The following is a 26,605-nucleotide window of genomic DNA, read 5'->3' as shown; positions in this document are numbered from 1 at the left end:
ACAGAACTTCTGTTTCCATTAAAAAAGATTGAATTTGTAATCTTTTTTTATATGCAAAGATGTTTCAATATTTCGGTATGTGAGGCCACAACCCCACTGTAAATACCAAGACCATCTTGATTTAGCAGTGGATTTTTTTTCTTTTATTTATTTTTTGAAAGTCTTTACTTCATTGTCATAATTAGCACATTGCAAGTGGGGCATCACTGTGATTTGATTTGACTTTACATGGCTGGAGGGCTTCACATGGCTGACGACACCTGTGGTGCATGTGAGGGACACAGCTACTGCTATTAGACGCCAATATGCTGCTGGTGATTTGTGATGGATGAGAGATGAGGTGAATTAAAACAAATTCAGTAATTGGTGAGACAAGACCTGACACTCCCTGCTGGACACACTAATGTCACCCCTCTGTGTAAAAAGACAATCAATCTAAACTCATGAAGGTTTTATTACTCACCTGACACATCTGCAGCAGATGAGCCCCGGCGCCAGTCTCCTGATGCACTCTGGGGTGAGGTTTGTGTCTGACAGGTTGAGCTCTTCAAGTTCTCCACAGCAGCTGATGACAGAGCCAAGCACAGCACAGTCCAAAGGAGATAAAGTCAAATCACTAAACATCATCTTCAAATCTTTTCCAATGGCGTCTCTGATTAATTTCTTATTCTGAGTCTCATAGAGCCACTGACACACTCGCAAAACATTACTTTTATCTTCAACCCATAGGGCCAGTTCAACCTTCTGCTTCACCCACTCCAGTATCTGCTTTGCTGTCTTCCTCTCAAACTCTCCCATGACTCCCCCCAGTGTTTTAAACACAGAAGGTCTGGCCAGTCCTGCTAAAAATCGAGTGAGAATCTCAAAGTGGCCATCTTCACATGACTCCAACTTCTCAAGCAGATCCTCAATGCCCCCTGATGGATTGAGGTAAAATGATAAGGCAGCCATGAACTCCTGCAGGGTGAGGTGATAGAATGTGTACGTCGTGTGCTCCAGAGTGCTTTCTCTCTGAAGGATTTCTTTTAGGAACCCAGAGAGGAAAGGGGCACACAGGACTGACTGGAGACCATAGGTGGACATCTCAAACTTGTCATAAAACACAAGAGTTCTGTTCACCACTCCATAATAAGCCATCTTTCCTAGTTTGACCAGAATCTCTCGCTGGTCATTGGCTTCTCGCTTGTGATTGGTGAGGATGTTGTGAAGGAACATCACAAAGAGCTCAGTGACAGTTCTGGGGGCAGATCCTCGCTCTTCTTCAGGTGTCATGAAGTGGCTCTTCAGCACAGAGCAGATAATCCAGCAGTACGAGGGGTTGAAGCACATGGTGTACAGGATGGCGTTCTCCTCCACATACTGAAAAGCCTCAGAACCCTGATCAGCATCACCAAAGAACTTCTTAAAGTACATCAACCTTTGTTCAGGGAAGAACCCCAAAATCTCTGCAAATCGATCAACTCTCTCCAAATCCAGGTTCTCCAGGGCTGTTGGTCTGGTTGTTATCAGGACTGTGCAGCCCTTCAGTAATGTCCTTCTGACCAGGCTGGAGACCAAAATGTGGAGAGGTAAGTAGTCCTTCTCTGGGTTTAAGGGGTGCTTCCTCTGTGTGAAGTCCAGTCTGTGTTTGTATTCATCCAGTCCATCAAATATAAAGAGGAGAGATTCAGGTTTCTTAAGGATTTCTCTCAACTTTGAGTCATCAAGATATTTATACTGCCTTACAATCAGCCTGGTCAGAGGCATCTGTGGCTCTGTCTCTGTGTCTAGTAGGTTGAGCTCCCTGAATTTGAACAGGAACACAAAGGCAAACCTCTGGTACTGAGTGCCTCTGGCCCAGTCAAACATGATCTTCTGCACCATGGTGGTCTTCCCAATTCCAGCCACCCCACTGACCACTATTATGTGAGGGGCAGTCTCAATTCCAGGACTCCTCCTAAAAAGCTGCTCTGTCCAGATTCGCTCACATTTCTCTTTTGTCCGCTCCTCTATTAGCTTTGCATGAGTCTTTCCCATCTTCACAAGTTCATGGTGCCTCTCACTGTAGGTTCTTTTGTACTGTTTGATGACCATCAGCTCTGTGTATCGAGTCTCAAAGCCCACAGCTCTGGTGTGTGGATCTCCAGGAGAAGCCTGATCCTCCAGACTTCTTGTAGATTCAGACACACCACCTCTGTGTGTGTCACGGAGGCCTGAAAGTAATAAAGAGAACTTGTGAGAAAAACATAAAGAAAAGGACGTTTTGGATGCTTACTTTGATGAGGCCTGCTCACAAGATATCTGCATGTACAGGAGATACCAGCTGATCCAGTACCTTGCACTCAGGGTCACTGAACTTGAGGAGGAGGAGGTGGCTAACCTGTGTTGTACTAGGAGATTGGCAGATCTTGCCCCACTGTCTCGACTTCAAGCAGACAGGTAGAACCAGGTATGTCATGGTTGGACATACAGTACTCACATGGCTATTGGTGCAGATTGTCCAAAATTCCAAATTAGACCTGGAAGTGGCCAACCATTTTCAAGTTCTTGTGGGGCTAGACGGTGACTTGGACAACTCTGAGGTGGTGAGTAAATTGGAGGAGCCCCAGTGGATCAAGTGAAAACCAGTCCCTCCAGAAAGAGAAAAGTAGTTTTGTCCAGCACTCAATCATTAGAGGGTGTTACAACCTACTCTAGACCTTTTTGTTAAACTCTGCTTGTTTAATTTGGCTTCTGACAACTTAATTGAGTCCTGACCTATTGAGTTGCCTATTGTTAATACATCACCTGGGTTGTGGGCGGGGTGCAGATTATAAAAGAAACTTATTTGGGTTTTAGGTTAGAGAGAGAGTGAGAGGAACAAAGCATGGAATGGAGAGTTAGGGTTGGATGGCCTGGCTTTGGGTTTTTGTTTCTTATTGCTTATTAAAGAAATGTAATTGTTGTAAGCTAGCCATCTATGTGATAAATGTGGATAGTGTGTATCTAGCTGTGTAAACTTTTGTTTAGCTAGAGAGCTAAGTTAGTGTTGTCCACCTGTCTTGTTTCTGTTTTATGTAACTTTCTCCATATTTTCTGAGTCTTTTTTTGACAATAAATGGAGTCTGATTTTATTTAGCTGGTTAGTTTTTTCCTGTTTTTTCTCTCCTTCCCTCTCTCACTTGTGTACGGCCTACTTTTATACCCCTAGGCCTTTTGGTAGGCTGTAACAGAGGGACAGGGGTTTAGGTTTGCTTTCTTGTGTGGTCAGACTCTTGTATTGTGTGCTGCCAGCCTGATGCACAGTTGGAAGTGTGAACAGGCTGATGGCAAGCTTGGGGTGAATTTAGTTCTCATTGGCCAATTTGGAACAGATGACAATTGCATTGACAGACAGCTCTAAAATCCAGGAGTTAAGTGCCAAACTGAGGAGCAGAGATGACACGGTGGTCTCCTCTGAAGTTCTGATTTTGCCATACACTGGTCCAGGTAAGACTAGATAGATAGATAGATAGATACTTTATTAATCCCAAGGGGAAATTCACATAATCCAGCAGCAGTATACTGATACAAAGAAACAATATTAAATTAAATAGTAATAAAAATTAAAATAAAATTAATGTTCGCATTTACTCCCCCGGGTGGAATTGAAGAGTCGCATAGTGTGGGGGAGGAACGATCTCCTCAGTCTGTCAGTGGAGCAGGACAGTGACAAAAGTCTGTCACTGAAGCTACTCCTCTGTCTGGAGATGACACTGTTAAGTGGATGCAGTGGATTATTCATGATTGACAGGAGTTTGCTTAGTGCCCGTCGCTCTGCCACAGATGTTAAACTGTCCAACTTTAATCCTACAATGGAGCCTGCCTTCTTAACAAGTTTGTCCAGGCGTGAGGCGTCTTTCATCTTTATGCTGCCACCCCAGCACACCACCGCGTAGAAGAGGGCACTCGCCACAACCGTCTGGTAGAACATCTGCAGCATCTTACTGCAGATGTTGAAGGATGCCAACCTTCTCAGAAAGTATAGTCTGCTCTGACCTTTCTTACATAGAGCATCAGTATTGGCAGTCCAGTCCAATTTGTCATCCAGCTGCACTCCCAGATATTTAAAGGTCTGCACCCTCTGCACACAGTCACCTCTGATGATCACAGGGTCCATGATGGGCCTGGGCCTCCTAAAATCCACCACCAGCTCCTTGGTCTTGCTGGTGTTAAGGTGTAAGTGGTTTGAGTCGCACCATTTAACAAAGTCTTTGATTAACTTTCTGTACTCCTCCTCCTGCCCACTCCTGATGCAGCCCACAATAGCAGTGTCATCAGCGAACTTTTGCACGTGGCAGGACTCGAGTCATATTGGAAGTCTGATGTATATAGATTGAACAGGACCGGAGAAAGTACAGTCCCTCGGCGCCCTGTATTGCTGAACACAATGTCAGACCTGCAGTTCCCAAGACGCACATATTGAGGTCTGTCTGTAAGATAGTCCACAATCCATGCCACCAGGTGTGAATCTACTCCCATCTCAGTCAGCTTGTCCCTAAGGAGCAGAGGTTGGATGGTGTTGAAGGCGCTAGAGAAGTCCAAAAACATAATTCTTACAGCACCACTGCCTCTGTCCAGGTGGGAGAGGGATCGTGTAGCATATAGATGATGGCATCCTCCGCTCCCACCTTCTCCTGGTATGCGAACTGCAGAGGGTCGAGGCGTGGCGGACCTGTTGCCTCAGGTGGTGAAGCAGCAGCCGCTCCATGGTCTTCATCAGATGTGACGTCAGAGCAACAGGCCGGAAGTCATTCAGCTCACTAGGACGTGATACCTTTGGGACAGGAGTGATACAAGATGTTTTCCAAAGCCTTGGGACTCTCCCTGTTCCAGGCTCAGGTTGAAGATGCGCTGTAGAGGACTCCCCAGTTCCAACGCACAGGCCTTCAGCAATCGTGGCGATACACCATCTGGACCCGCTGCTTTGCTGGCACAAAGTCTTTTCAGCTCTCTGCTCACCTGGGCTGCTGTAATTGTGGGTGGGGATGTCTCACCTATGCTGGTATCAGCAGAAGGATGGTTGGAGGATGCAGTACTCGAGGTGAGAGTGGGTTACTGTGATCAAACCTATTAAAGAAGTTGTTCATTTGGTTTGCTCTCTCCACGTCTGTCTCGATGGCGGCACCCCGCTTCGAGCTGCAGCCAGTGATAATCTTCATCCCATCCCACACTTCCTTCATGCTGTTGTTCTGCAACTTCTGCTCCAGCTTTCTCCTGTACTGCTCTTTCGCCCTGAGCTGGACTCGGAGTTCCTTCTGCACGCACTTGAGCTCATGCTTATCACCACCTTTAAAAGCCCTTTTCTTCTGGTTCAAAAGGCCCTTGATGTCACTTGTAATCCATGGCTTGTTGTTAGCATAGCAGCATACTGTTCTTACTGGAACTACAATGTCCATACAGAAGTTGATGTAATCAGTTGTGCATTCAACAGCCTCTTCAATGTTCTCACTATGTGACCCAAGCAATATATCCCAGTCTGTAGTTCCAAAGCAGTCTCTCAGAGCCTGCTCTGCCTCAGGGGACCACTTCCTGAATGAGCGTGTAGTTGTAGGTAGCGCCCTCACTCTTGGTTTGTATTGAGGCTGAAGCAGAACCAGGTTATGATCTGCTTTCCCAAGCGCAGGCAGTGGGGTGGCGCTGTATGCGTCTTTAACGTTTGCATACAGTAGGTCGATAGTCCTGTTTCCCCGAGTGTTACAATCCACATACTGGGAGAAGGCAGGTAATGTTTTGTCCAGCGTTACATGGTTAAAGTCTCCAGCGATTAGCACAAGTGCCTCAGGGTGCTGCGTTTGTAACTTAGCAACTGCGGAATGGATGATGTCACTCGCCATCTCCGCGTTCGCTTGAGGGGGGATGTAAACAATAACAGCAATCACGTGTCCAAACTCTCTGGGCAAGTAATAGGGACGCAGACTTACGGCCAACAGTTCGATGTCCCTGCAGCAAGTGGAGATTTTAACGTTTACATGTCCTGAGTTGCACCACTTTGTATTGACATAGAGAGCGAGTCCTCCTCCTTTCTTCTTTCCACAGGTACTTGCGTCTCTGTCCGCTCTAACTGTGCTAAACCGGGTAGCTCCACGTTAGCATCTGGGATGATAGACGTTAGCCACGTTTCACTAAAACACAGCAAGCTGCATTCTCTGTAGGTTCTGACATTTTTCACCAGCACAGCCAGTTCGTCGATCTTATTTGGCACCGACGGTTTATAATGCCATTTTCTTTCAAGTTGTCTTGATTTAATCTTATCTTTTATCTTTGCGCCGGCTCGGCTGCCCCGATATCGTCTTCTTACCTCGTCAGGTAAATAAGGAACCACACCGCATAAGCATTTCTTCTCAGTGCTTTAAGCTGACTACTTGAATAGGCGATTCTCGGAGTGTAAAAATCCATGTCAAATAGTAAAATAGTAAAAAGTGTCCAGGGAGCAATTCCACATAAAAGAAAGTGGTAGAAGTGATCAGTGAAATAGAGAAAAATAGAGATAAAAAGGTAAAAAGATAAAGTCATATACGGAGCTGCTGGAAAGGCTGCCACTCGGATGCGGCGCCGGAAATGAAAAAAAAAAGGAGCTGGTGGTGGATTTTAGGAGGCCTAGGCCCCTCATGGACCCTGTGATCATCAGAGGTGACTGAGGGGATTTGAAAGCTTAACATGTGGCCCATCTTCGGGTAAGACAGAAGGGCACAGGTTAATGGTGCATTGGGGTAGCTTGACCAGATGCATTTGAATCAGAGGAACACAACTGTCAGGGGCATGGGGGGGTTAAGGGAATGACATATACTGTACAGTAAGTAGGTAACTCAAAGATTGGAGGGTTGGGAGTATTTTGAACCCTTCTCTTTCTACACACTTTACTGTTTTTCACATCTAATCTCAAAAAGATACATTTTGCATTTTTGCCAAGCAATTTACATTCAATAACCCCTAATGACAAAGTGAAACAGCTTTTCAGAAAGGTATGCATATTTATCAAAAAAAAAAAAACAGAAATTTCTCATTAATAGAAATGTTTAGAGTCTTAACTCTGTACTTTGAAGAAGTCCCGTTGGTCGCATTTCCAAGATCAAGTCTCCTTGGTACGTCTCTACAAGCTTTGCACACCTTGATATGGTCAGTTTATCCTACTTTTCATTGCAGATCCTCTCAAGCTCTGTTAAATTGGTTGGAAGTCTCTCCACATATATTCTATAGGTTCAATACTAGTTTTTGGCCTTAGCTACTCAGAGCCGCTCAGAGCTATGTCCAGAAGCCATTCCACCATTGTCTAGGCTTCATGTCATTTAGCAATCATCTCAGTCCCAGGTGAAGTTCACTCTGGAGCAGGTTTTCTTCAAGGACATCTCTTGATTTGGCTGCATTCCTTATTCCCCCAATTCTGACCAGCCTCCCAGTCCCTGCACCCTATAGCAAGATACTGTAACCACCAACCTTCACCACAGGGATTGTATTAGACCGATAATAAGCAGTGCCTGGACTTCTGTACAAAGTGTTCTGTTTCTGTCTCATCAGACCAGAGAATTGTTCTCCTCGTGCTCTCAAGAGTTTTTATATTGTCATATGCCGTTTACCTAAGAGGGGCGTCTGTATTACCACTCTTCCATAAATACAGAGTTGATAGAATGTGGAAATGTGCGTACGCACAAAAAAATCCAGATGCATAAACCTGCGCGTTCACCAACTTCCATGTTCTTGCGCTCCATAAATCCTGGTCACCGTAAAAAGTAACGCATGTGCACGCGCCTGCTGTCTCGCCCCAACTTCTCCCAGAATTATGCCTCTTTGAATATGCAAATCAATATAAATAGCCCTTAAGCTCAGCATTCTGTGAAAAGGCAATGGCAAAACGCATGGGGGGAAAATAGAAGAATTTCAGCGAATAAAAAGTGGAGGCAAAGAAAAACTTACTATTTGTTGGTTTAAGCAGTGGTATAAACAACAAAATGAAGTTGATCGACTGACATAGCGTGTCAGAGAAACTCGAAAGCTCAAGTTCACAAAGTCGCACAGTGCCTGAAATAAAAAAGTTGTCAGATATCAAAGTCACTGTGAAAAGGCGAGTCACCTGGCACTGCCACCTGAATTTCCTGTTCGTGAAAAAAAAGGCGAGCAGGAGGATGGAATCGCGGAATCGGGAAAAGTGAGATGTTGGTCTGCACAGCGACGTAGTTTTTTTTTCTTTTCTTTTCCCTGTAACTAAAATAGTAAATGTTTAGCAATATTTTCACTTTTCCCGCACCAATACAACAAGCTAAATCACAGATATGACCAGCAAAGATATAAAAATAGGAATGAAACGCACATTATTATGGAAGTGGAGGCTGTGGCCTGTGTTATTTGTAATGATACTTCCAATGGTGCAGTCTGCAGAAGAGGAAACCTTGCAGCAGGGATCCTGGAGTGATAGCTGGATTTTTACATTTTTTCTAAATCTTCCTGGCTATGCTACAATCATAATTCCTGGCTACATTTTAATCCAGTACTTTAAGAAAATAAACTACTTGGAAACAGGTAGTGGTATTTGCTTTCCTGTTATCAAAAATTGCATTTTTGGAAGTGATCCCAAGCTATCTAACCAAGAAGAACTGTCTTCAACTTTTAAAAATGAAACAACAGAATCATCCTCCATGAAGCAGGCTCTTAAACTTCTGTTTTGTGCTGCAGGCTTACAGATTTCCTATTTGACATGGGGTGTCTTACAAGAACGTGTCATGACGAGAACATATGGAACCACTGAGACTGACCTTGGAGAAAAATTTAAGGATTCCCAATTTTGGTTTTTATGAACCGCATTTTGGTAGTAACTGTAGCTGGTGTCTACTGTGCCTTCACCAAGCAGCCTTGACATGGAGCACCCATGTACAAGTATTCATTTGCCTCTCTCTCTAACATCTTGAGCAGCTGGTGTCAGTATGAAGCTCTTAAATACATCAGTTTTCCAACACAAGTACTTGCAAAGGCATCAAAAGTCATCCCCGTAATGCTGATGGGAAAGATTGTATCTCGGAAGAGCTATGAATATTGGGAGTACTTTATAGCAGTCTCTTGCCTTTTCACTGTTGGTTCTCTTCTGGAACAGGGTGCTTTTTTTGAATCTGTCAAATTCATGAGTTGTCACTCGGAGTTCACGTTCCACGCATTGCTTCTTTCTGTCTGCTCGGCTTGTGGCCAGCTGTTCATTTTCTACACAATTAGCCAGTTTGCTGCTGCTGTTTTTACCATCATAATGACATTACGACAGGCCATTGCCATTCTTCTGTCTTGTTTTATCTATGGTCACACTATCACATTATTTGGTGGTCTAGGCATGGTGATTGTCTTCTTAGCACTCTTCTTACGAGTTTATGCCCGTAGTCGAATGAAGAAGAGAATGAAAAAAACTGCATTCAGTTAAACACCAGTTCAAAAGGTGTAACAGCAGAAGGTAAATGTAGACATACAGTACTTGCAAAAGAAAAATACTTTCAAATAAGGATTTCCCAGTATAGCACAGTTAGACAGTGTGAGTTTGTACAACTTTAGTTAATTTCATTTTATTTATATGTGCTTTATTTTTTTTAATACATTTTAAGATATTACCAAATTTATGTTGTTTCATCCCACCATAATTAACGGATTTTAAGTGTCATTTAAGTTCTTTTTTTTTCCAGTATACAGTACAGTTAACTATTTCTAATTGCTGCAGACCAAACAGTATATCAATGAAATGTAATCTGTCATACTCATTCCTACAAGTAAAAGTGATTTTGGAAGAAATTATACCAGATATGTATTTTTAATAGACAATTTCCAGTCTTCTTTTAGATTGTCTACTTATAATATCTAATTAGGGAAAAAATGTTTCTGACTGTTACCTATTTCTGATGAGAAGCACTACATATTTTGGTCAGTTTTAACAAATGGCTTACAGGAATTGTTTACAATATTCCATATTTACACACTCTATTACAAACATTTTTCTTATATTTGGATAAAGTCCCATTTAATGCTTAATAGCTACTGTGAAGAGAAGATTGTTGTTCCTTTTAGGAAAGCAGAAACAATTAAATGATTACTACATTATCAATAATTGGAAAAAGGACATGGGGGGAAAAAATAAGCCGGTCAAGGTAAACCTCAAATGCAACATTCCCAATTCTGTATACAGATGTTTCTGGTTTTGTCATATTGTGTTTATTTTTTATTCTGCTTTTTTTTCTTTTTTTGTTGTTGTCCTGGTGTCTGTCTTTCAATTTTAATTTTATAATGCCACAGCTAAGCTAGTTATTTAAATATGGCACAGTATATATTTTTCAGTTCTTTAGTAAATGCAACAGATTTTTGCTTTCTCCATTTGTAAATTTTAGTATTCAGGTGAAAATGATTGATTGAAACTTACAAATAAAAAGGTGCTCCAACCTAAAAAAAAAAAAAAAAAAGGCGAGTCATAGTCAACCGTCTGAGTGTCACATGAAAGCTTATTAGGGTACAGAGAAAAAAAAATAGGCACACAGTAAGAAAAAAGCTCAATGTCAACTTTAATCTCGTAATTTCCACTTTAATCACGTAGTTTATTTTGTCATTAAAGTAGAACATCATAAACTTCAACTTGAATTTGTTTAATTTACTAGTTTCACAAATACTATCGTAACTAAAGTAGCACGTTAAATGCTTTGTTTTGTATTTGATCTTCTATGTGCGTGAATCACTACGTGCTTCTGTTCTTTCTCTTTCTCCGACAGGACACAGAATCCATTACATTTGTGATATTACAGCCCTCTGAATAATTAAAATACTGAGATGTATACTTGATATCATTTTCATGATGATAGGAGTTAAAGCATGTTAGTAAACATGGGAACACGATGGAGCAGTGCTAGTGACGAACTGGCCAGAGATTGTTCTTGCCCTTTCACAAGATGCTTGCTGCGCCGTGCGCGACCTTCGATGAAATAATTTATTGCAGCAGTACTGTCTCTTTCAAACGTACTAACCCCTAATTCCTGCTCTTACTTTTTTTCTCCAAGTAACCAATCACCACACAATCAGCTCTTTAAGAGATGTCAGGCCATCTGTAAGCTCAAAACTCCGATTCTTCAAAACTTTTAAGGGACATTGAAATATCTTCGTAGTACATGTTTAATTATTCGATCCATCTATCCTTCCAGCGTGAGGCAGGAACAATCCCTGAACGGGGTGTTAGATCGTTGCTAGCGCTGCAACATCGTGTCCTCACATGTTTAATTATTAACAATATAGATTTTTTTAATTGAAGTTAAAGTTTTTTATCTGTATAATAAACATATTTTGCTGCATTTCATATTAAAAATGATATCGTCATCATATGTAAATACGCGCTTTATAAAGTGACTCAGATTGTTCAATATTATAACTGTATTACAAGTTTACAGTGAGGTAATTGTACTAAAAAGTACAAAGTGTTCTACAAGGAGCACTTGATGGACTGATTGAGTGTGTTTATAGTTCTTGGGATGAAACTGTTTCTGAACCGTGAGGTCCGTACATGAAAGGCTTTGAAACGTTTCTCATATGAGACCAGTTCAGCAGACAGCATGGCTGAGGCAGCATGTGCTTGATGCAGTATACTGATAATTCTCTTGCCAGTCAGCTGCTGTACAGCTTTGATTCACACTCTGAAACAGTGATATAAATACTCTGAGGGGTGCAGTGAGAGTAATATGGAAAAAGATGATCTGCTGTGGCAACCCCTAACGGGAGCAGCTGAAAGAAGAAAAAGAAGGTGCAGTGAGAGTAACAACGCTAAAGCAGCTGTGGTATTTAGAATAGTTTGACCATTCTGTAGACCATTATATTGTTACAGGTTAATTACAATCAGATGCATTAAACTAATAAACAATATGCGGCTAATTTCACTGTATTTGATGTGCATCTAAAAAAGAGAGGGAAACCACACAGGAACAAAAGCACTGCTTTGACGCTGGGTGCCACCAGTTTGCAAAACTGAGTGGAGAACTTGCGTACGCCAGGGTTTGAGGTGGCATGAAAATGTGTGTGGCTTTACGCCAAGTTTAGGTTTTAAACATCTCTATTTGAGCATGGAAACAGGCTAACACAACATTTATACACGTTCACAGATTGTTCCTGCCTTGTGCTGTATTCTTGCTGGAGCTGGCACAACACTGGAAGGATAAATGGACAGAATAAACATGTACTATGAAGATATTTCAATGTGCCTTAAAAGTTTTGAAGAATCTGCGTTCTCAGCTTACAGATGGCTTAACGTCTATTACAGAGCTGATTGTGTGGCGAATGATTACTTGGAGAAAGAAAAGGACAGCAATTGGGGGTTAGTACGTTTGAAAAAGACAGTACTACTGCAAAAAATTATTTCATCGAAGGTCGCGCACGGCGCAGCAAGCATCTTGTGAAAGGGCAAGAACAATCTCTGGCCAGTTCGTCACTTGCACTGCGCCATCGTGTTTCCATGTTTAATAACATGCTTTAACTCCTATCATCATGAAAATTATATCAAGTATACATCTCAGTATTTTAATTATTCAGAGAGCTGTAATATCACGAATGTAATGGATTCTGTGTCCTGTCGGAGGAAGAGAAAGCCGGTTTAAGAAGCACGTAGTGATTCACACACATAGAGCACATAGAAGAACACATACAAAACAAAGCATTTAACGTCATACTTTAGTTATGATGGGATTTGAGAAACTAGTAATTTAAACGCTTTTAAGATGATGTTTAAGATGTTCTACTTTAATGATAAAACAAAACTACATGATTAAAGTGGATATTTCGAGATTAAAGTTAACATTGTGGTTTTTTTTTCCTCTGTATCCTAATAAGCTTCCATATGACACTCAGACGGTGGGCTACGATTCGCCTTTTCACGGCAACTTTGATATCTGACAACTTCATTTTTATTTCGGGCACTGTGCGACTTTGTGAACTTGAGCTTTGGAGTTTCTCTGACACTCTGTGTCACTCGATCAACTTCCTTTTGTTGTTTATAGCACTGCTTAAACAAATAGTACGTATTTCCTTGCCTCCACTTGGTATTCGCTGAAATTCTTCTATTTTACCTGTGCTTTTGCCATTGCCTTTTCACAGAACGCTGAGCTTAAGGGCTATTTATATTGATTTGTATATTCAAAGAGGCGTAATTCTGGGATGAGTTTGGGAGTGGCGGCAGATGCGTGCACGTGTGTTACTTTTCACACTGATCGGGATTTATGGAGCGGAAGAACGTGGAAGTTGGCGAACGCACAGATTTATGTATTTGGATTTTTTGTGCATACGCACATTTCCGCTTTTGTCCTTTCGCCATGTTTTAGTGTGAATTCTATGGACGGCGTTATGCATGAGGCCCCGGGTGCTTCCTGTCTTGCTATATGGTTGTGAGAAATGAACGCTATCCAGTGACCTGAGACAAAGACTGGACTCCTTCAATACTGTGTGTCTCTTCACAGAATCCTTGGGTCCCGCTGGTTTGACTTTGTGTTGTTCACAGACTCCCAAATGAGGTACATTACCTGCATTTTGAGGGAGCGTCAGTTATGGCACTACGGTCATCTGCCGCAATTCCCCGAGGGTGATACAACTCACAGGATCCTTATTGTTGAAGGCCCAAGTAGCTGGACCAGGCCAAGGGGATGCCCTAGTAGCACCTGGCTGTGGCAGATAGATGGTCATTTCCAGAGCATGGGATTGGATTGCATGTCTGCCTAAGAGGTTGCCAACCAGAATCCCGAGCTGTTTCTTCGTGTGGTGGGTGCGGCAAAGTACTGTACCAGTGCATGCTGCCCAACTTTACCTGAAAGCTCCTTACAAATAGGGGTGGAGAACAGTAGGACTTCCTCAATGTAATGAGAGACTGTTTATAACTTAGTACTAACATGGGGGCAAGACTGTTAAGATTTAGTATCTTCTAATAATCAGGATAGAACTGAAGGGATGGATGTGATTGAATCATGTAGGTCAAGTGACCATAAGTGACCGTTAAGCTTCACTTTATTGGTTACCATTTTGAAAAGATAAATCTGAATAGAATTTTAAGTATGAAGACAACTGAAAAAATGTAGGGCAGGTTCAAAAGTGTGTTATGTAAAACGCAGAACAAATTCATCCTGAAATTTAAAAGTAGTTGGAAATTAAGGAGAAATCCATGGTGGATAAATAAGAACCTGGAAAAGAAAACACAGTTCTATAAGATCTGCAAGGCAAATGGTATAATAGTATAAATAGTATAAGGATGAAATCTGGGATGTCAGGCACTGAATTGCCTGATAACAGCGGGCAAAAAAGATCCCCAAAGGTGCTTCTTAGCAGATTCCAAAATGTCTGGGGCTAGCCCTGTACGATGGATCAGTCTTTCCTCATAAGTTTGTTCAGACATTGTGCATTTTTTAACTCAAGTTGCTTCCCACTGCTTAGCAAATACAGTCTGCAGACCAGTCCAGTGTTCTGTTAATGTGAACCCCCAGGTATTTGTAGTTCTTCACCATTTCCATGTCCTCCTTCTGAATGGCAACTGGAATCCGAGGGTCTTTAGCATGTCAGAGGTCCACCACCAACTATTCTTTTGACTTGCTGATGTTAAGCTCCAGATGGTTCCCCCTACACCACAACACAAAGTCCTCCATAAGCCTCCTCTACTCTGGCTCATCTCCATTTTTAATGTAGCCTTTGATGAAGAAGTCATCTGAGAATTATACTGAAGGTCTATCGTGTAGAGGGTGAACAGGAAGGGAGGTGCTCCAGTAATACACATAGGAAGAAAAAACATTAGATTGAAACACACAAATAGAGGTCTGAAAATAGAAAGAACACCTTATGAGAATGATTTAGAAGTTGTAGGTGACTCATCACTATCTATGTCCAGACCGTGCTTAGAGGCCATTAAGAAGGCTGAATGTCTGGTTATAAAGCGCCATGACATGTGGAGTACAAGTCACAGGAGGTTCTGCTCAAGCTTTATAACACACTGGTGAGGCCTCATCTGGAGTGCTGTGTGCAGTTTTGGTCTCCAGGCTACAAAAAGGACATAGCAGCTCTAGAAAAGGTCCAGAGAAGGGGCTACAGGGATGAGTTATGAGGAAAAATTAAAAGAGCTGAGCCTTTTCATTTTCATCAAATGGAGACTAAGAGGAGACGTGGTTGAAGTGTTTAAAATTATGAAGGGAATTAGTCCAGTGGACAGAGGCAGTGACCTGAAGAATTTAGAGGATAGGACTGGCAAGCTCAGTTGACCTGAATGGCCTGTTCTCATCTAGGTTGTTCTATTGTTCCACACACCAGTATTTCTGAAAAAAAGTCCCTGACCCTTACAAACTCCTGTCTGTTGGTTAGGTAGTCCATGATCCAGGAGATTGCACGTGGCACCAAGATGCATACCCTTGTGTTATATCCACAGTCTATGAAGCAACAAGATGTTAAAGGCACTGGACAAATCAAAAAAGATGGTCCCGACTGTGGTGCCGGCATTGTCCAAGTGGAAGCAGGAACTGTACAGCATGTTTATAAGAGCATTATCCACACCTATTTCTGCCTGATAGTTAAATTGAAGAGGTACAAGATGATCTGAAGATAGGGGTCTGAGCTGTTTCAGGACCAGCCACTCAAAAGTCTTCATGACGTGTGAAGTTAAGAACAATCACTGGAATTACAGAGGATGTTCCAAACAGCTGGAACCTCCAGCAAACGCAAGAAAAGGGAGAACAGGTGCTGGAGAACCCACAGAGCTGACTGGAACATGTTTAGAGGCTGATTCAATCCAGCCAGTAAGTTTAGCAAGTATCATGAAGAATATTACAGATGAAAATGATAAAAGATAAAATTAGGCAAGATCAGGAGATCATGTCTCACTACTAAAGTAAAACTGTATGGAGAAGCAACCAAAGCAGATGACTAAAGAGGTGTAGTTTGTTTAATAGGACTAAGTGTTGCAATCCCTGACGATTCAGCACAGCACTTGCCTTGAGTGGGGTTGGAGATGTCTTCTTTGTTGGGACAACATTGATAATGACCAGAGAGTATTGCTTCCATCAGTATGCCACATCTTCATTTGTGCACCCTGAGCTCATTGGGTGTTTCAGCCTTTTACCACAAGACACCCTCAGCTGAGGCAAGCCCACCACAGGCTGATCAGACCTAAGTATGCATTGCATGGTTACTAAGTGGTCATTTGGCAGCCCAAACTGTCTCTTATGTCCTTCAGCCACAACCAGTGTCTGCTTCTTTCAGCGGCGATGGTGAGTTTCTTCAATTGCCTTTCACTGCGCCTGCTCTCCGATTATCCACTTTCTTCAGCAGCCTTCTATTGGGACTGGATACAGAGCCCCTGCAGCCCACCTCCACTGAATGCACCTTCACCCTCCAGCCTCTTTCCTCTGCCTCAGCTGTGAGATTGACATACCGCAGCTTTTTTCCTTCATATGTGTGATTAATAACATCCTCCCATGGGAGTGTCAACTCAACGATGAACACACAATAGCAGAACTCAGACCAGACGATCAAATCTGAATACAAACTGGTGACTGTAATTTCAGATTGGAAGGTGAGTCTTGGATTTAGGTCAACACACATTTCCCAATCCCTAGCACAAATCAGTAGGCATGGGTCCCCTTCCTGAATGAAGGATGTTATTGCGTGAAGGTAGTTTGGCCATTTAGGGGAATGGTGCTGGTTGCCACTCTCTTTTCTTCTAATTTTGAGGACAAGCACCTCAGTATTTGGTTATGACACCATGTGTATCTTCCTTGAATAAAGATGTTCTTACAACCCACCAGAATATGTTAGAGGGTGGCCGGGGCCAACACTGGTGACAGGCTGGATCCTCTCCATGCCAAAGATGTAAGTTTGCTGGCAAGGACAGCACATCATATGTGGCTCTGATGATGAAACTTAGCCTGTTTCCATATTCCACAGCTTGCTCCATGTGATTTTACATTGCTCTATGCCATCCAACCTCATCCAGCAGCCTTGCTGGGCTTGGGATTCTGCTCTGGCACATCTGGCTGCTTCTTCCTGGCGGCAAACATCCTCCACCACCAAATGCCAACGTTCATTTAGTGTAGCCTTTTGTCACATGGGTGTTGTTGGTGGCAAACCAAGTCCCCCTCTGCCATGTTGGACCTGCCCCACAATGTCCCAGTGTCTAACGGCAGCCTTTGCTTCTGCCACTGCAAAAGCTGCGTCCCATTCTTATGAAGGAATTGTGGGACTCTTGAGTGTCGTATGCAGTCTTGCTTTGGTGCCTTTAAACTCCTCCACAAGGCTTGATATGTGCAGAGTGTGATCTCTATTCCCATACAGGCCTATGTTGCTGAGGCATCTTGGTAGTCCAAGCAACTTCCTCACTTGTGTGCTCACCAGTCCCTCCATCCGTTTGGTATACGATAGTGTGAACAAAAGGGCACAGTCTGTATGTGGGTACAAAATTGACTCAAGCACAAGAAGCAAAAGGACTTGGGGAGTGGAACCCTATCAGAATTAGATCATGTTGACTGTGGTGTCCCTCTGGGATCAGTGTTGGGGCTGCTGCTCTTTTTTATATAAATAAATGATCAGGACTAGAATATAAAAATAAGCAACTTATCATTGATGATGATAAACTGGGTGTAATGGTAGATAATGTATGATCAGTCGATTTATTACAGAGGGATCTGGACTGTTTAGAGGCTTGGGCATATATGTGACTGATGAAAATTTAATGTAAATAAATGTGAAGTATTACACATAACAATTAAAAATTGTTAGATTTGAGTACACAATGGGAGGTCTGAAACTTTAAGGTACTCCTCACAAGAGAGACCTGGGAATGGTCATTATTTATATCAAGACAGTGGACAGAAACCATTAAGGTCAGCAGGATACCATGTTATATAGCAGCCCATGTGTAGAGTACAAGTCGAGTAAGTTTATACTAAAGCTTTATAACACACTGGTGAGGCCTCATCTGGAGTGTGGTGTGCAATGTTGGTTATCAGACTACAAATAGTATATTACAGCACAAACAAAAGCCCAGAGAAGAGCAACAAGGACAAGGCTGATTTAGGATGGAGAGATCTACACTATGAGGAAAGACTGAGGGAGCTGTAACTTTTCAGATTAAGCAGATAGAGATGGAAATGTCAAAAAGTAAGTTTTTAAAGTCATGAAAGTATTTTGTGTTGGTGGATGCAATTTATTACATTCAATGGAAATTTGTTAAGGATGAATGTCACTCAAATTTTAACAACAGACAAATGGAAAAAGTGACAAACCAATGTGGTGGAGTGTACGACTTTAGTACCCTTCTAAAGCTGACAAAATTATTTTGGAAAAGATTAGGTGAATAGGATTAGTAAGATTGTTGAGCTGATTGGCCTGATTTTGTCACAAATGTTCTGAGGAGCAGATGACTGGAGACACAAGACCAGTGGCTTACCTTTAATACAAGTGTCAATGGGAGCAGGATGGAGACTGGCCTGAATGTCTTTCAAGAGGTCTGGTCCTGGTGAGACAACAATTGAAACAGAAGAGACAATTACAGTAGTAAAAGGGGCAGATTACCAAAGTATACGTAAATCTACAGTGAGGTATACAACCATAAAAATATTAAAAACTAACAGACTCCTGCTAAGATGGACTTTATTTAGCCACTTTGTTTAATGAAGAGATAACGTTTGAAAGCAAAGAGCAAACCGTCAATGTGTGTCCATATTGGGAGGTCTGCAATTAATTGTCCAGGAAAGATCACCCAGAAAATGACACACAAGACAATATTAGGAACACCAGACATATTGTGTGTTTATCATGCTGAGGAGAGCAGGAGGCAAAGTGGAGAGCAGGGACTCATTACTGAGGCCTCAGGGGAACAACAAGCTTCATGTGCATTTGATGATGAAACGTCTTAAAAACAAACATTTATGAACATGAGTGTGGACATGTGGGGCATCTAAAACTAACATTTACATACTGCATCGAGAGGGGCGTGCTAAGATCAGGAGTGTCAGAAAACAACAAAATCTGTAACTTACTGTTACAGAAATACAACAAAAAAATATTACTGATCATCCAGGTGGGCTGTAGGTGTAGGCTTATAAAGTGCAGAAGGAGCGACATGCCAGTCAAATGTGTGGTCATGACCAGAGGCACATAGGTATCAGTAGCACACCAGTTACTGAATAATATGGTGGGACCACCAACCTCTTTAAAGACTTTAATAGATACCTAAAAGAGATAATCTGAGAAACTGAAGGAAGTGTTGGCATTGACGGCTATCTAGCAGACATTTCACTGTAAGTGACGGACCTGACAGTTGTGTGTCCAGTGGTCTACAGACAGTAATGTTGTGTTTTGTGTTCCTGTGTTTCTCTCTTCCTCTGTTTCTCTTTGCGATTTGTACACATTCAGTGTTTCCCTGTCACACAAAACTCCATTAACTCACCCCGCTCTGTCACCTCCTCCAGTATTCTTGTCAGGTTTGGTGATGGAAATCTCAAAAGTTCTTCAGCCAGTGCCTCCCACAGGCTCACCAGTACTGCACTGTCCATCTTCATTATGTCACTGATGAAGGACTCCACACCTGCTCGCCCTTCAGACTTTTCTTTGTCTTTGAATCTCTGAAAGACAAGCAAGTGACCAGAGGGCTAATTTAGAAAAGACCACTGGGGGAGCAGAGCAGAGTGGTCAGTAGTGGTCCGATGACCTTACAATAACGGAAAGACCCGCTATGGTGGATCAGGCAGTCTCAGATGATTCTCCTCAGCTAACCATCTCTGCTCACTTCTCTGTGTCTCGTACTGACAGGGAGACCCACCTACCTTGGCCTCATCGTTGGTGAGGATGTTCTTGGTGGCCAGGTTCTGCAGGATACTCGTGATGTCGTATTCAATCACATAAGTCAGGTTGGGCTTGTAGAACTCGGTGATCTTGTGGAGGTCCTCATGAGAGAAAGTTTTTATTACTTTAGGAAACTTCTGTTTTAAACCTGCAGGGGGAAATTGAAAGAAAATAAGATGAAAATGAAAATTCAAAAATACCAGCATGTTCGAGGCTTAGGGATCAGAACTCAGTCTGACATGACCACCTATCTCAATCCTAACTAACGGCCACATCTATTCACAAAGAAAATATGAGGGAATATCATCAATGACAGGCTGGACTGGTCTCATAACACAGAGTTGTTGTTGTATATAACAAAGGTCAGAGCAGGACTTTTTTTACTGACGAGGACTGTGCTCCTGGGTATTAAAATCCTTTACATGTTCTACAACTCTATGATTGCCAATGTGGTGTCATAGAAAACCAAGCCAAATGGGACAATGCCACCTTGTCCTACAGTGGAGGTGTTTTTACAGGTGAACTTGTTACAGCTCTCTGAGTCTGCACTTCGTTACAATTAGCATACAAAATTAACTGAATTGAACTAAAATAGTAACCTCAAGATCTGCCTGTCAGTTTATATCCGATTATGAAGGTGCTGCTGGTCCTTGACTCTGATATTTGAAGAGTGTGGTAACTGGAAATTCAATGTCATTTTTTACCATTGTCCTCTCGGCCAATCAAAGTAAATACACCGCAGTGGTGGAGATGAGACACAATTGTCAGAGTTGGATTTTGGAGGTAACTTACAAGAAGTCTGGGCTTCTTGAAAAACAGGCCTCTGTTCTTTAGACAATTGGCTACAGTGCCCCTTTTTGTATGTTAGGTGATTTTTAAAAGTTGTCTTGTCGTTCTCTAAACAGTTGGCTTAACGAGTCCTGTATACAATGAGGTGATGGGTGATAACAAACCTGCCACTTGCCTTTTAGTGGCACGGCTTTAGTTAACTACATGTTTATATTAGTTATAAACTTTTAGTACATTTAAAGATAAAGGTGTTCAGGAGTCAAAGGGGGGCAACTCTCGTATTTTCAGATTCATCATGATCCTAAAAGGAAAACCAACCAACTGCTGGGCTCAGAAATTTGCATAAACCATTTTGTAAGCTTTAGTTGAGATTTACAAAATACGACCTTGGTGTGGAAATTAACTTACAGTTATGGAAACGTTGCGCTACCTGTAAATCCTACTCAGTCTTTTTTGGTGTTGGCATTTTAGGTACTCTAAGCAGCAGGATAACGAAATGAACAGAAAATTGTCTTTCATTTCACATTTGAATTCCAGGTCTATCACACTGATGTTAGCCCGTCCATCCATCCATTTTCTACACCCAGTTCTTCTAAACCCATAACTGAACAGGGATTGCACGATTTCTGTATGATGGTCTCTGTATTCAGCACACAACTCTAAGAGGATGGCTGTAGTATGTCTAAATCAACTACTTAAGTCAGTCATCATCATCATCATGAAACAGGACAGATATACCATTATAAACATCTAAACGGCAGAATATGTTTGTTTGTGTATGTATTTTAATTGTGGTAAAATGAGCACATTCTTATTTAAAGAAGTTAGAAAATCTTTTGTAGTAGCCAGCATTGTCTCCCTAGAGATGGGCGGGGCTGGACAGGTGATTGACAGCAGGGTATCACTGGCGTGCTGAGTTCTGCATTACTCAGAACCTCTGGAACTTTCTCATTACACTTTACAAGTCTGAGAAAGCAGGTGGAGTCTCCCATGGCATTATAAATACAGCCCTTCAGATGAGAACAGGGAAGAAAAAAAAAAAGACACCACACGCAACGCTGAATGACGATCAGGGACACTGCGAGAGTGGAAAAGCCTGTCTAGTGAAGTGACTGTCATTTTTACAGGGCGGCTTACATGGCTTTTACAGTGCAGTTTGATTCTGCTAGAAGACTAATGCAGATCATTTGTTGTGAAATAAACACACCCATTAGTGGGCTCAACTCCCATCCATTGTGTGTCTCGGTCTTCAGTTCTGTGCACATTTCAGTATGCATAGCTAACATTCAGATGCGACAGTTAGCCGAGTTACAAGTTGGACTGCTTTCTGTTATTGATTCTTGAAAGTGACAGATATCACATTTTTGTTTTTAAAATATTTTGTAAAATAGGAGTGTGTGATGTGCATTGGAGATTTGCTCAGACTGCCAAGCCGTTGTTTGTATAGGCAGACAGGCATAAGCACCGAGCACACATGCACTGCCATTTCAATCGTTTCAAGAACAGCAGGTTGTGACAGCCAATAAAGCTGCTGTGTGCTTTGTTAAGAAGTTCTTTCTGTTTTATATGTTATACAGACATGTACAGGCTACACTTGTTTAATAATAAAGTACAGTATATCCTCTCTCTTTCAAACATATATAATAATTTACTGCTAATATGTCTTTTGATAAATAAAATCTATTGCCATGTATATTCTTCTTATATTTTCCCCAATGCACAGCATGGATGTTTGAGGATATTTACTAATTCATTGGTTGATTGATTTTTTTTAAGCAACTACAGCAAATTATACTTTTACTTAAATATTTTTTTTAAGACTACGGTTTTACTTTTTTCTAATTAGTTTCCTTTTTACTGGAGTTTATTATTGTCGGTGTAATTATACATTGTACTTCAGTAGATTTTTTGAGCCCTTTCACCCACCTCAGCTACAAACCCATATCTTAGATGTTTATGATTTGCCTCTTCCATTGTAAAAAGCAGCCGCTTTGGTAAAAGATATGGCCACTGAACAATAAAATGTGAAGATCTGAACAGTTAAATGATTCTGCCACTCCAGATATGAATGTTCGCCCCAACAACCTCCAAAGTGCCACCACTTGAAGACCCTTCTGATCAGACTACATTGGATACAGTGGGACCTCTTGAAATATCAAAGACCCACGTTTCCAATACAGGCGATGTTCTATGGTATCACAAATTCATTCAACGAGATCTTAACAGACCAGGAGACTCCTTTCATTTCTGAAAATTCTTAACAGCCAAACTCTTACATATCAAACATTTCAAGACTTCAGTTTCTCATTCTCATTTGAAGGACTGATAGAACATTTCTACCAAATACTTACATTAGTGTTGACAAAAACAGAAAAGGATCAGGACCTGCCTGATGAGCTCAAAGGAACAGGAATGTTCATTGCACATTTGCTGACAAAGACTCAAGTGGACACTACACAAAGTGCTGCTCTGTAAAGCACTGCCTTGAACAAAACAGATCAGCACACATCACAAAATATGAGATACTGATGGAAATTAAAAATGTTTAAAAGTCTGTGGTCTTAAAACAGAGAGCAAAAACATACGTAGGTAGGCAGTCAAAAACACAGCAAAAACACTGAAGGCAGAAGTTTAAAAAAACAAAAGAGCAAAGATGAATAATGTGGCAAGAAGGTGATTAAACAAAGAAACAAATGCAAGATTTCAAGCCAAATCTGAAAAACAGGAGTCATAAAAACAGACAAGAGGTCAGTAATTGAAATCAAACAAGAACTACATCACTAGGTATAATCAGAATATAAGTTTAATGTCACTGTGCTCTGTATAAAAATTATTTTATAAATCCACTCACACGTACAGGCCAGGGGCTCTTAGCATTTTGAACTGCTAGGCAAGCATTTGAAGAGAGAAGGGGACAACTAAGAAAATAGGCATTGTACTATTTCTGTATGTTAGAGATGAAATTGAATCCTCTCCTTGCCTTGTTTGGAACCTAAGTAAGGGCCTACACATCGGAGAAAACAGTAAAAAAGACTTGGATAGCAGTCAAATACCTCGAAGCTGACGGACGGATGGGTGATAACGTCATCCATCCTGAAAATCCTTCCATCGCAGCGACGAAAAATGGCAGACTGTATACATCGAGATCCCACCTTGGTAATTGTCTTGCCATTTGGTTTCCATCGTTTGTTATGCCACACAAATCATCATTAAAGAAAGCCAAGTTATTTTCTCTTATGTGATTTCTTACCGCCATATCACTATGGGAGGGATATCACCTTTTTACATTATATCTATATAGCTTCGGGTTACTTAAAAACGCCGCAATTAAAAATAACTTTTTCCAAATAGGGAACTAGTGACCCCTACAGGAAATACTAGGCAAATGTGCAATCCAGAAAACAAGGCATAAGACCAAACATCCAAAAAGTACTCAATAATTTGTATGTAGCAAAAGACCAGAGGTGACCAGCGCCTAAACCAGACAAATGAAAGACCCCTTACCCGATTCCTGACAGACCCTCACTTGACCTTTTGAGTCAGATCCATTTAGGCAGGGTTTACAAGCTTTGCAGTGACTCTCAGTTATATGGAAGGCCACAGAGCAAATGAAGAGATCGCTTCATTGTTAAACGATGTTTTTAAAGCACAAGTGACTGGTCCGAGTCAGCAGTTCAAAAATAAGGCCATTACCTATTGGCCAAATCCAATTACCTATTGGCCAAATCCAAATGATAAAAAGTAGGACTAGTGGGAAATTGCACAAGGTTTGCACACAACATCTCTGAATGAGCTGAGACTCACAGCACTGTTACAAAACACCATCATAAACATCTTGTTGGACACACTAAATGAACATTCAAATGTGACCTGACCTAAGGTCTCTGCTCCAACACTCCTCAGTTCAAAAGCAGCTATGAACAACCATGATATCTCTGTCTTAAGGCAATAGCAATAGGGACTTGCAGTATGAAAAATACAAAAAAAAAAAAAGAAAAGACACTCGCTTGAAGTAAAAGGGAGGAAAGCAATAAAAAGTGCCACCAGTAAAAAGGAATGAAGAACCAGCTTGGACAATCTCTGCTCCTTTGTCTCAGTGATGGCAGGTGCTAAGAGCTAAGATAATAACCATCTGGCCAGCCAATTCTCTTAAAGCTCACCACCAGAGGTTCCATGCATGCAGCAGGTCAATGAAGTCCACTTTTTTGACCCAGTGTGCACCAGGCTGATCAGCCCCTCTTCTTATACCTGCAACACTCTTCACACTCGCTCCTGGATGACACTGCTTTAAGGCAACCAAACTACAAAGCCTTCAACTTGCAAGACATGGCAACCAGGGATAAAACCCTTAAACCAGCATGGATTTCTTTCACATGTGTACACAAGAAAGCTATAAACTTAGATTGACTTCTCGCTCACAGGAAGCTCTCAATCATAACAGCATAAGTTACAAGTGAAAGGAATGCAATGGCTTCATGTCTCTGACCCACACAGTCAGTGAGCTTTAATGTCTGATTTCAGGCACTGAGTCTTTAATCTTCTATAATCAATCGTTACATATGAGTGTTGAAGTTCTCCAACAAAATAATGGCTCAGCTTAAACCAATTAAATACTAAAGCAGGGATCTCCTAATGACATCAGTCAGTATCATCGCAATTTGTATATTACCGTTTTTACTTTTTAATTTGACAAAAATATGAACTTTAAGCCTAGCCATCTCCAAATACTACTTCTTTGCACTGTCAGGGTGTTCCTCTTAAAAGATATGTTTGGAATTTTGAGAGTCAAACTTCTTTTTTCACCATCATGGTATACATTTTTTTATCACACAAAATTGCCTTCTAAAGTGAAGTATGCTTTATATCTTTAAGACAATAACTAACCTCCTCTTGTGTTTTACAATAGAGTTAATGCACACTGAATCCCAATGTCAGAAAAAGCTTAAAGAGCACGTCCATTTTTGACAATGCACACATATTGCAATACAGAATGTCATTTTAGGAAAAAAAAAAAAACATGTTTGTGAGATTCAGCCATTTTAAAAGGAGACCATTTGTGCATTTCACTTTGCTGATCATATTCCTCCTCAGCACACATTCAGCCCCAGAGCCGTGGATTCACTTCAGAAAGTCACAGCCAAGTGCCGTTACTGACACTGAGTGCCGATTCCCAGATGTGAATTTCTGTTTCTGTTCTGTAGACAACAATAACCAAAAAAACTCAGTCATTCACATTCTTTCACTATGCAGAAGATTACTTTATTATTTCACAAAGATGTTGCCTCTTGATGCACTTCAGTGGTCTAGTGAGATAAAGATTGCAATCAACTAACAAGAAGTGAACAGCCATTGTAGGCACACATTTAGATTAAATCAAGTTGGAGTTTAGTAAGTTTAGTATGGAAGCTTTAGACACAGAGGTAGCACAGAGCTGTCATTCCTGTCTCTCAGCACTCAGCATTCATGAAGTTTTTACCGCGTGTATTTATAGATTGACTTCTATCTGTGAGTATACTCACTTGAAAGTGTTCTCCACTTTATTATTGTATCCTCAACAAGAGAGACATTTCATGTTTAATTGATAATTGTTTCATCATGGTTGGGCTCTATCACACAATCTACCTTTTTATTTTCTGAATTTTGATTTATTTATTTTTTTAAGCCGTGCATGAATGTGACACATCATGTAAAATGTGACATGAAGGTTGTTTGGCTCTTTTATAAATCAAAGGATCTTTTTTAAATGCAATGCAGAACAATAAGCTCATCTCAAATTTATTGTTATACATATAAAGTACAATCAAATTCTTATATCCACTTTTCATCATTCTGCCCCACAGTGAGAATTTCAATCTGCTGGCTATGTAAAATAACAATACAGAATTTAATGAGTGAAGAAGTAAGCAATGTCTGGTGAACTCTAACAACCCATTCAGAGTGGTGAATGCAGTCCTTCTCGCAAATGGATTCCTATAGAGGTACCAGCCAGTACCCCTTTGGGAGAACCAGGATAGAA

The 26,605-nt window shown here is 41.3% G+C and overlaps 1 protein-coding gene across 2 annotated transcripts in view; it reads right to left on the bottom strand.

Moving 5' to 3' along the window:
- Positions 1 to 26,605, bottom strand: part of LOC120533502 (NACHT, LRR and PYD domains-containing protein 3-like) — a 44,368-nt gene that overhangs the window by 9,014 nt on the left and 8,749 nt on the right. For both annotated transcript variants that reach the window (XM_039760409.1, XM_039760408.1), the window contains exons 2-5: positions 19,782 to 19,948; positions 19,406 to 19,580; positions 18,404 to 18,469; positions 464 to 2,192 (exon numbers count right to left, since the gene is read on the bottom strand). In XM_039760409.1, coding sequence (XP_039616343.1) covers positions 464 to 2,192; positions 18,404 to 18,469; positions 19,406 to 19,580; positions 19,782 to 19,948 — 2,137 coding nt within the window. The remainder of the gene's footprint in view (positions 1 to 463; positions 2,193 to 18,403; positions 18,470 to 19,405; positions 19,581 to 19,781; positions 19,949 to 26,605) is intronic.

Source organism: Polypterus senegalus, chromosome 8 (genome assembly GCF_016835505.1).
Source record: "Polypterus senegalus isolate Bchr_013 chromosome 8, ASM1683550v1, whole genome shotgun sequence".
NCBI lineage: Eukaryota > Metazoa > Chordata > Cladistia > Polypteriformes > Polypteridae > Polypterus > Polypterus senegalus.
This window is presented reverse-complemented; position numbering and strand designations above follow the sequence as displayed.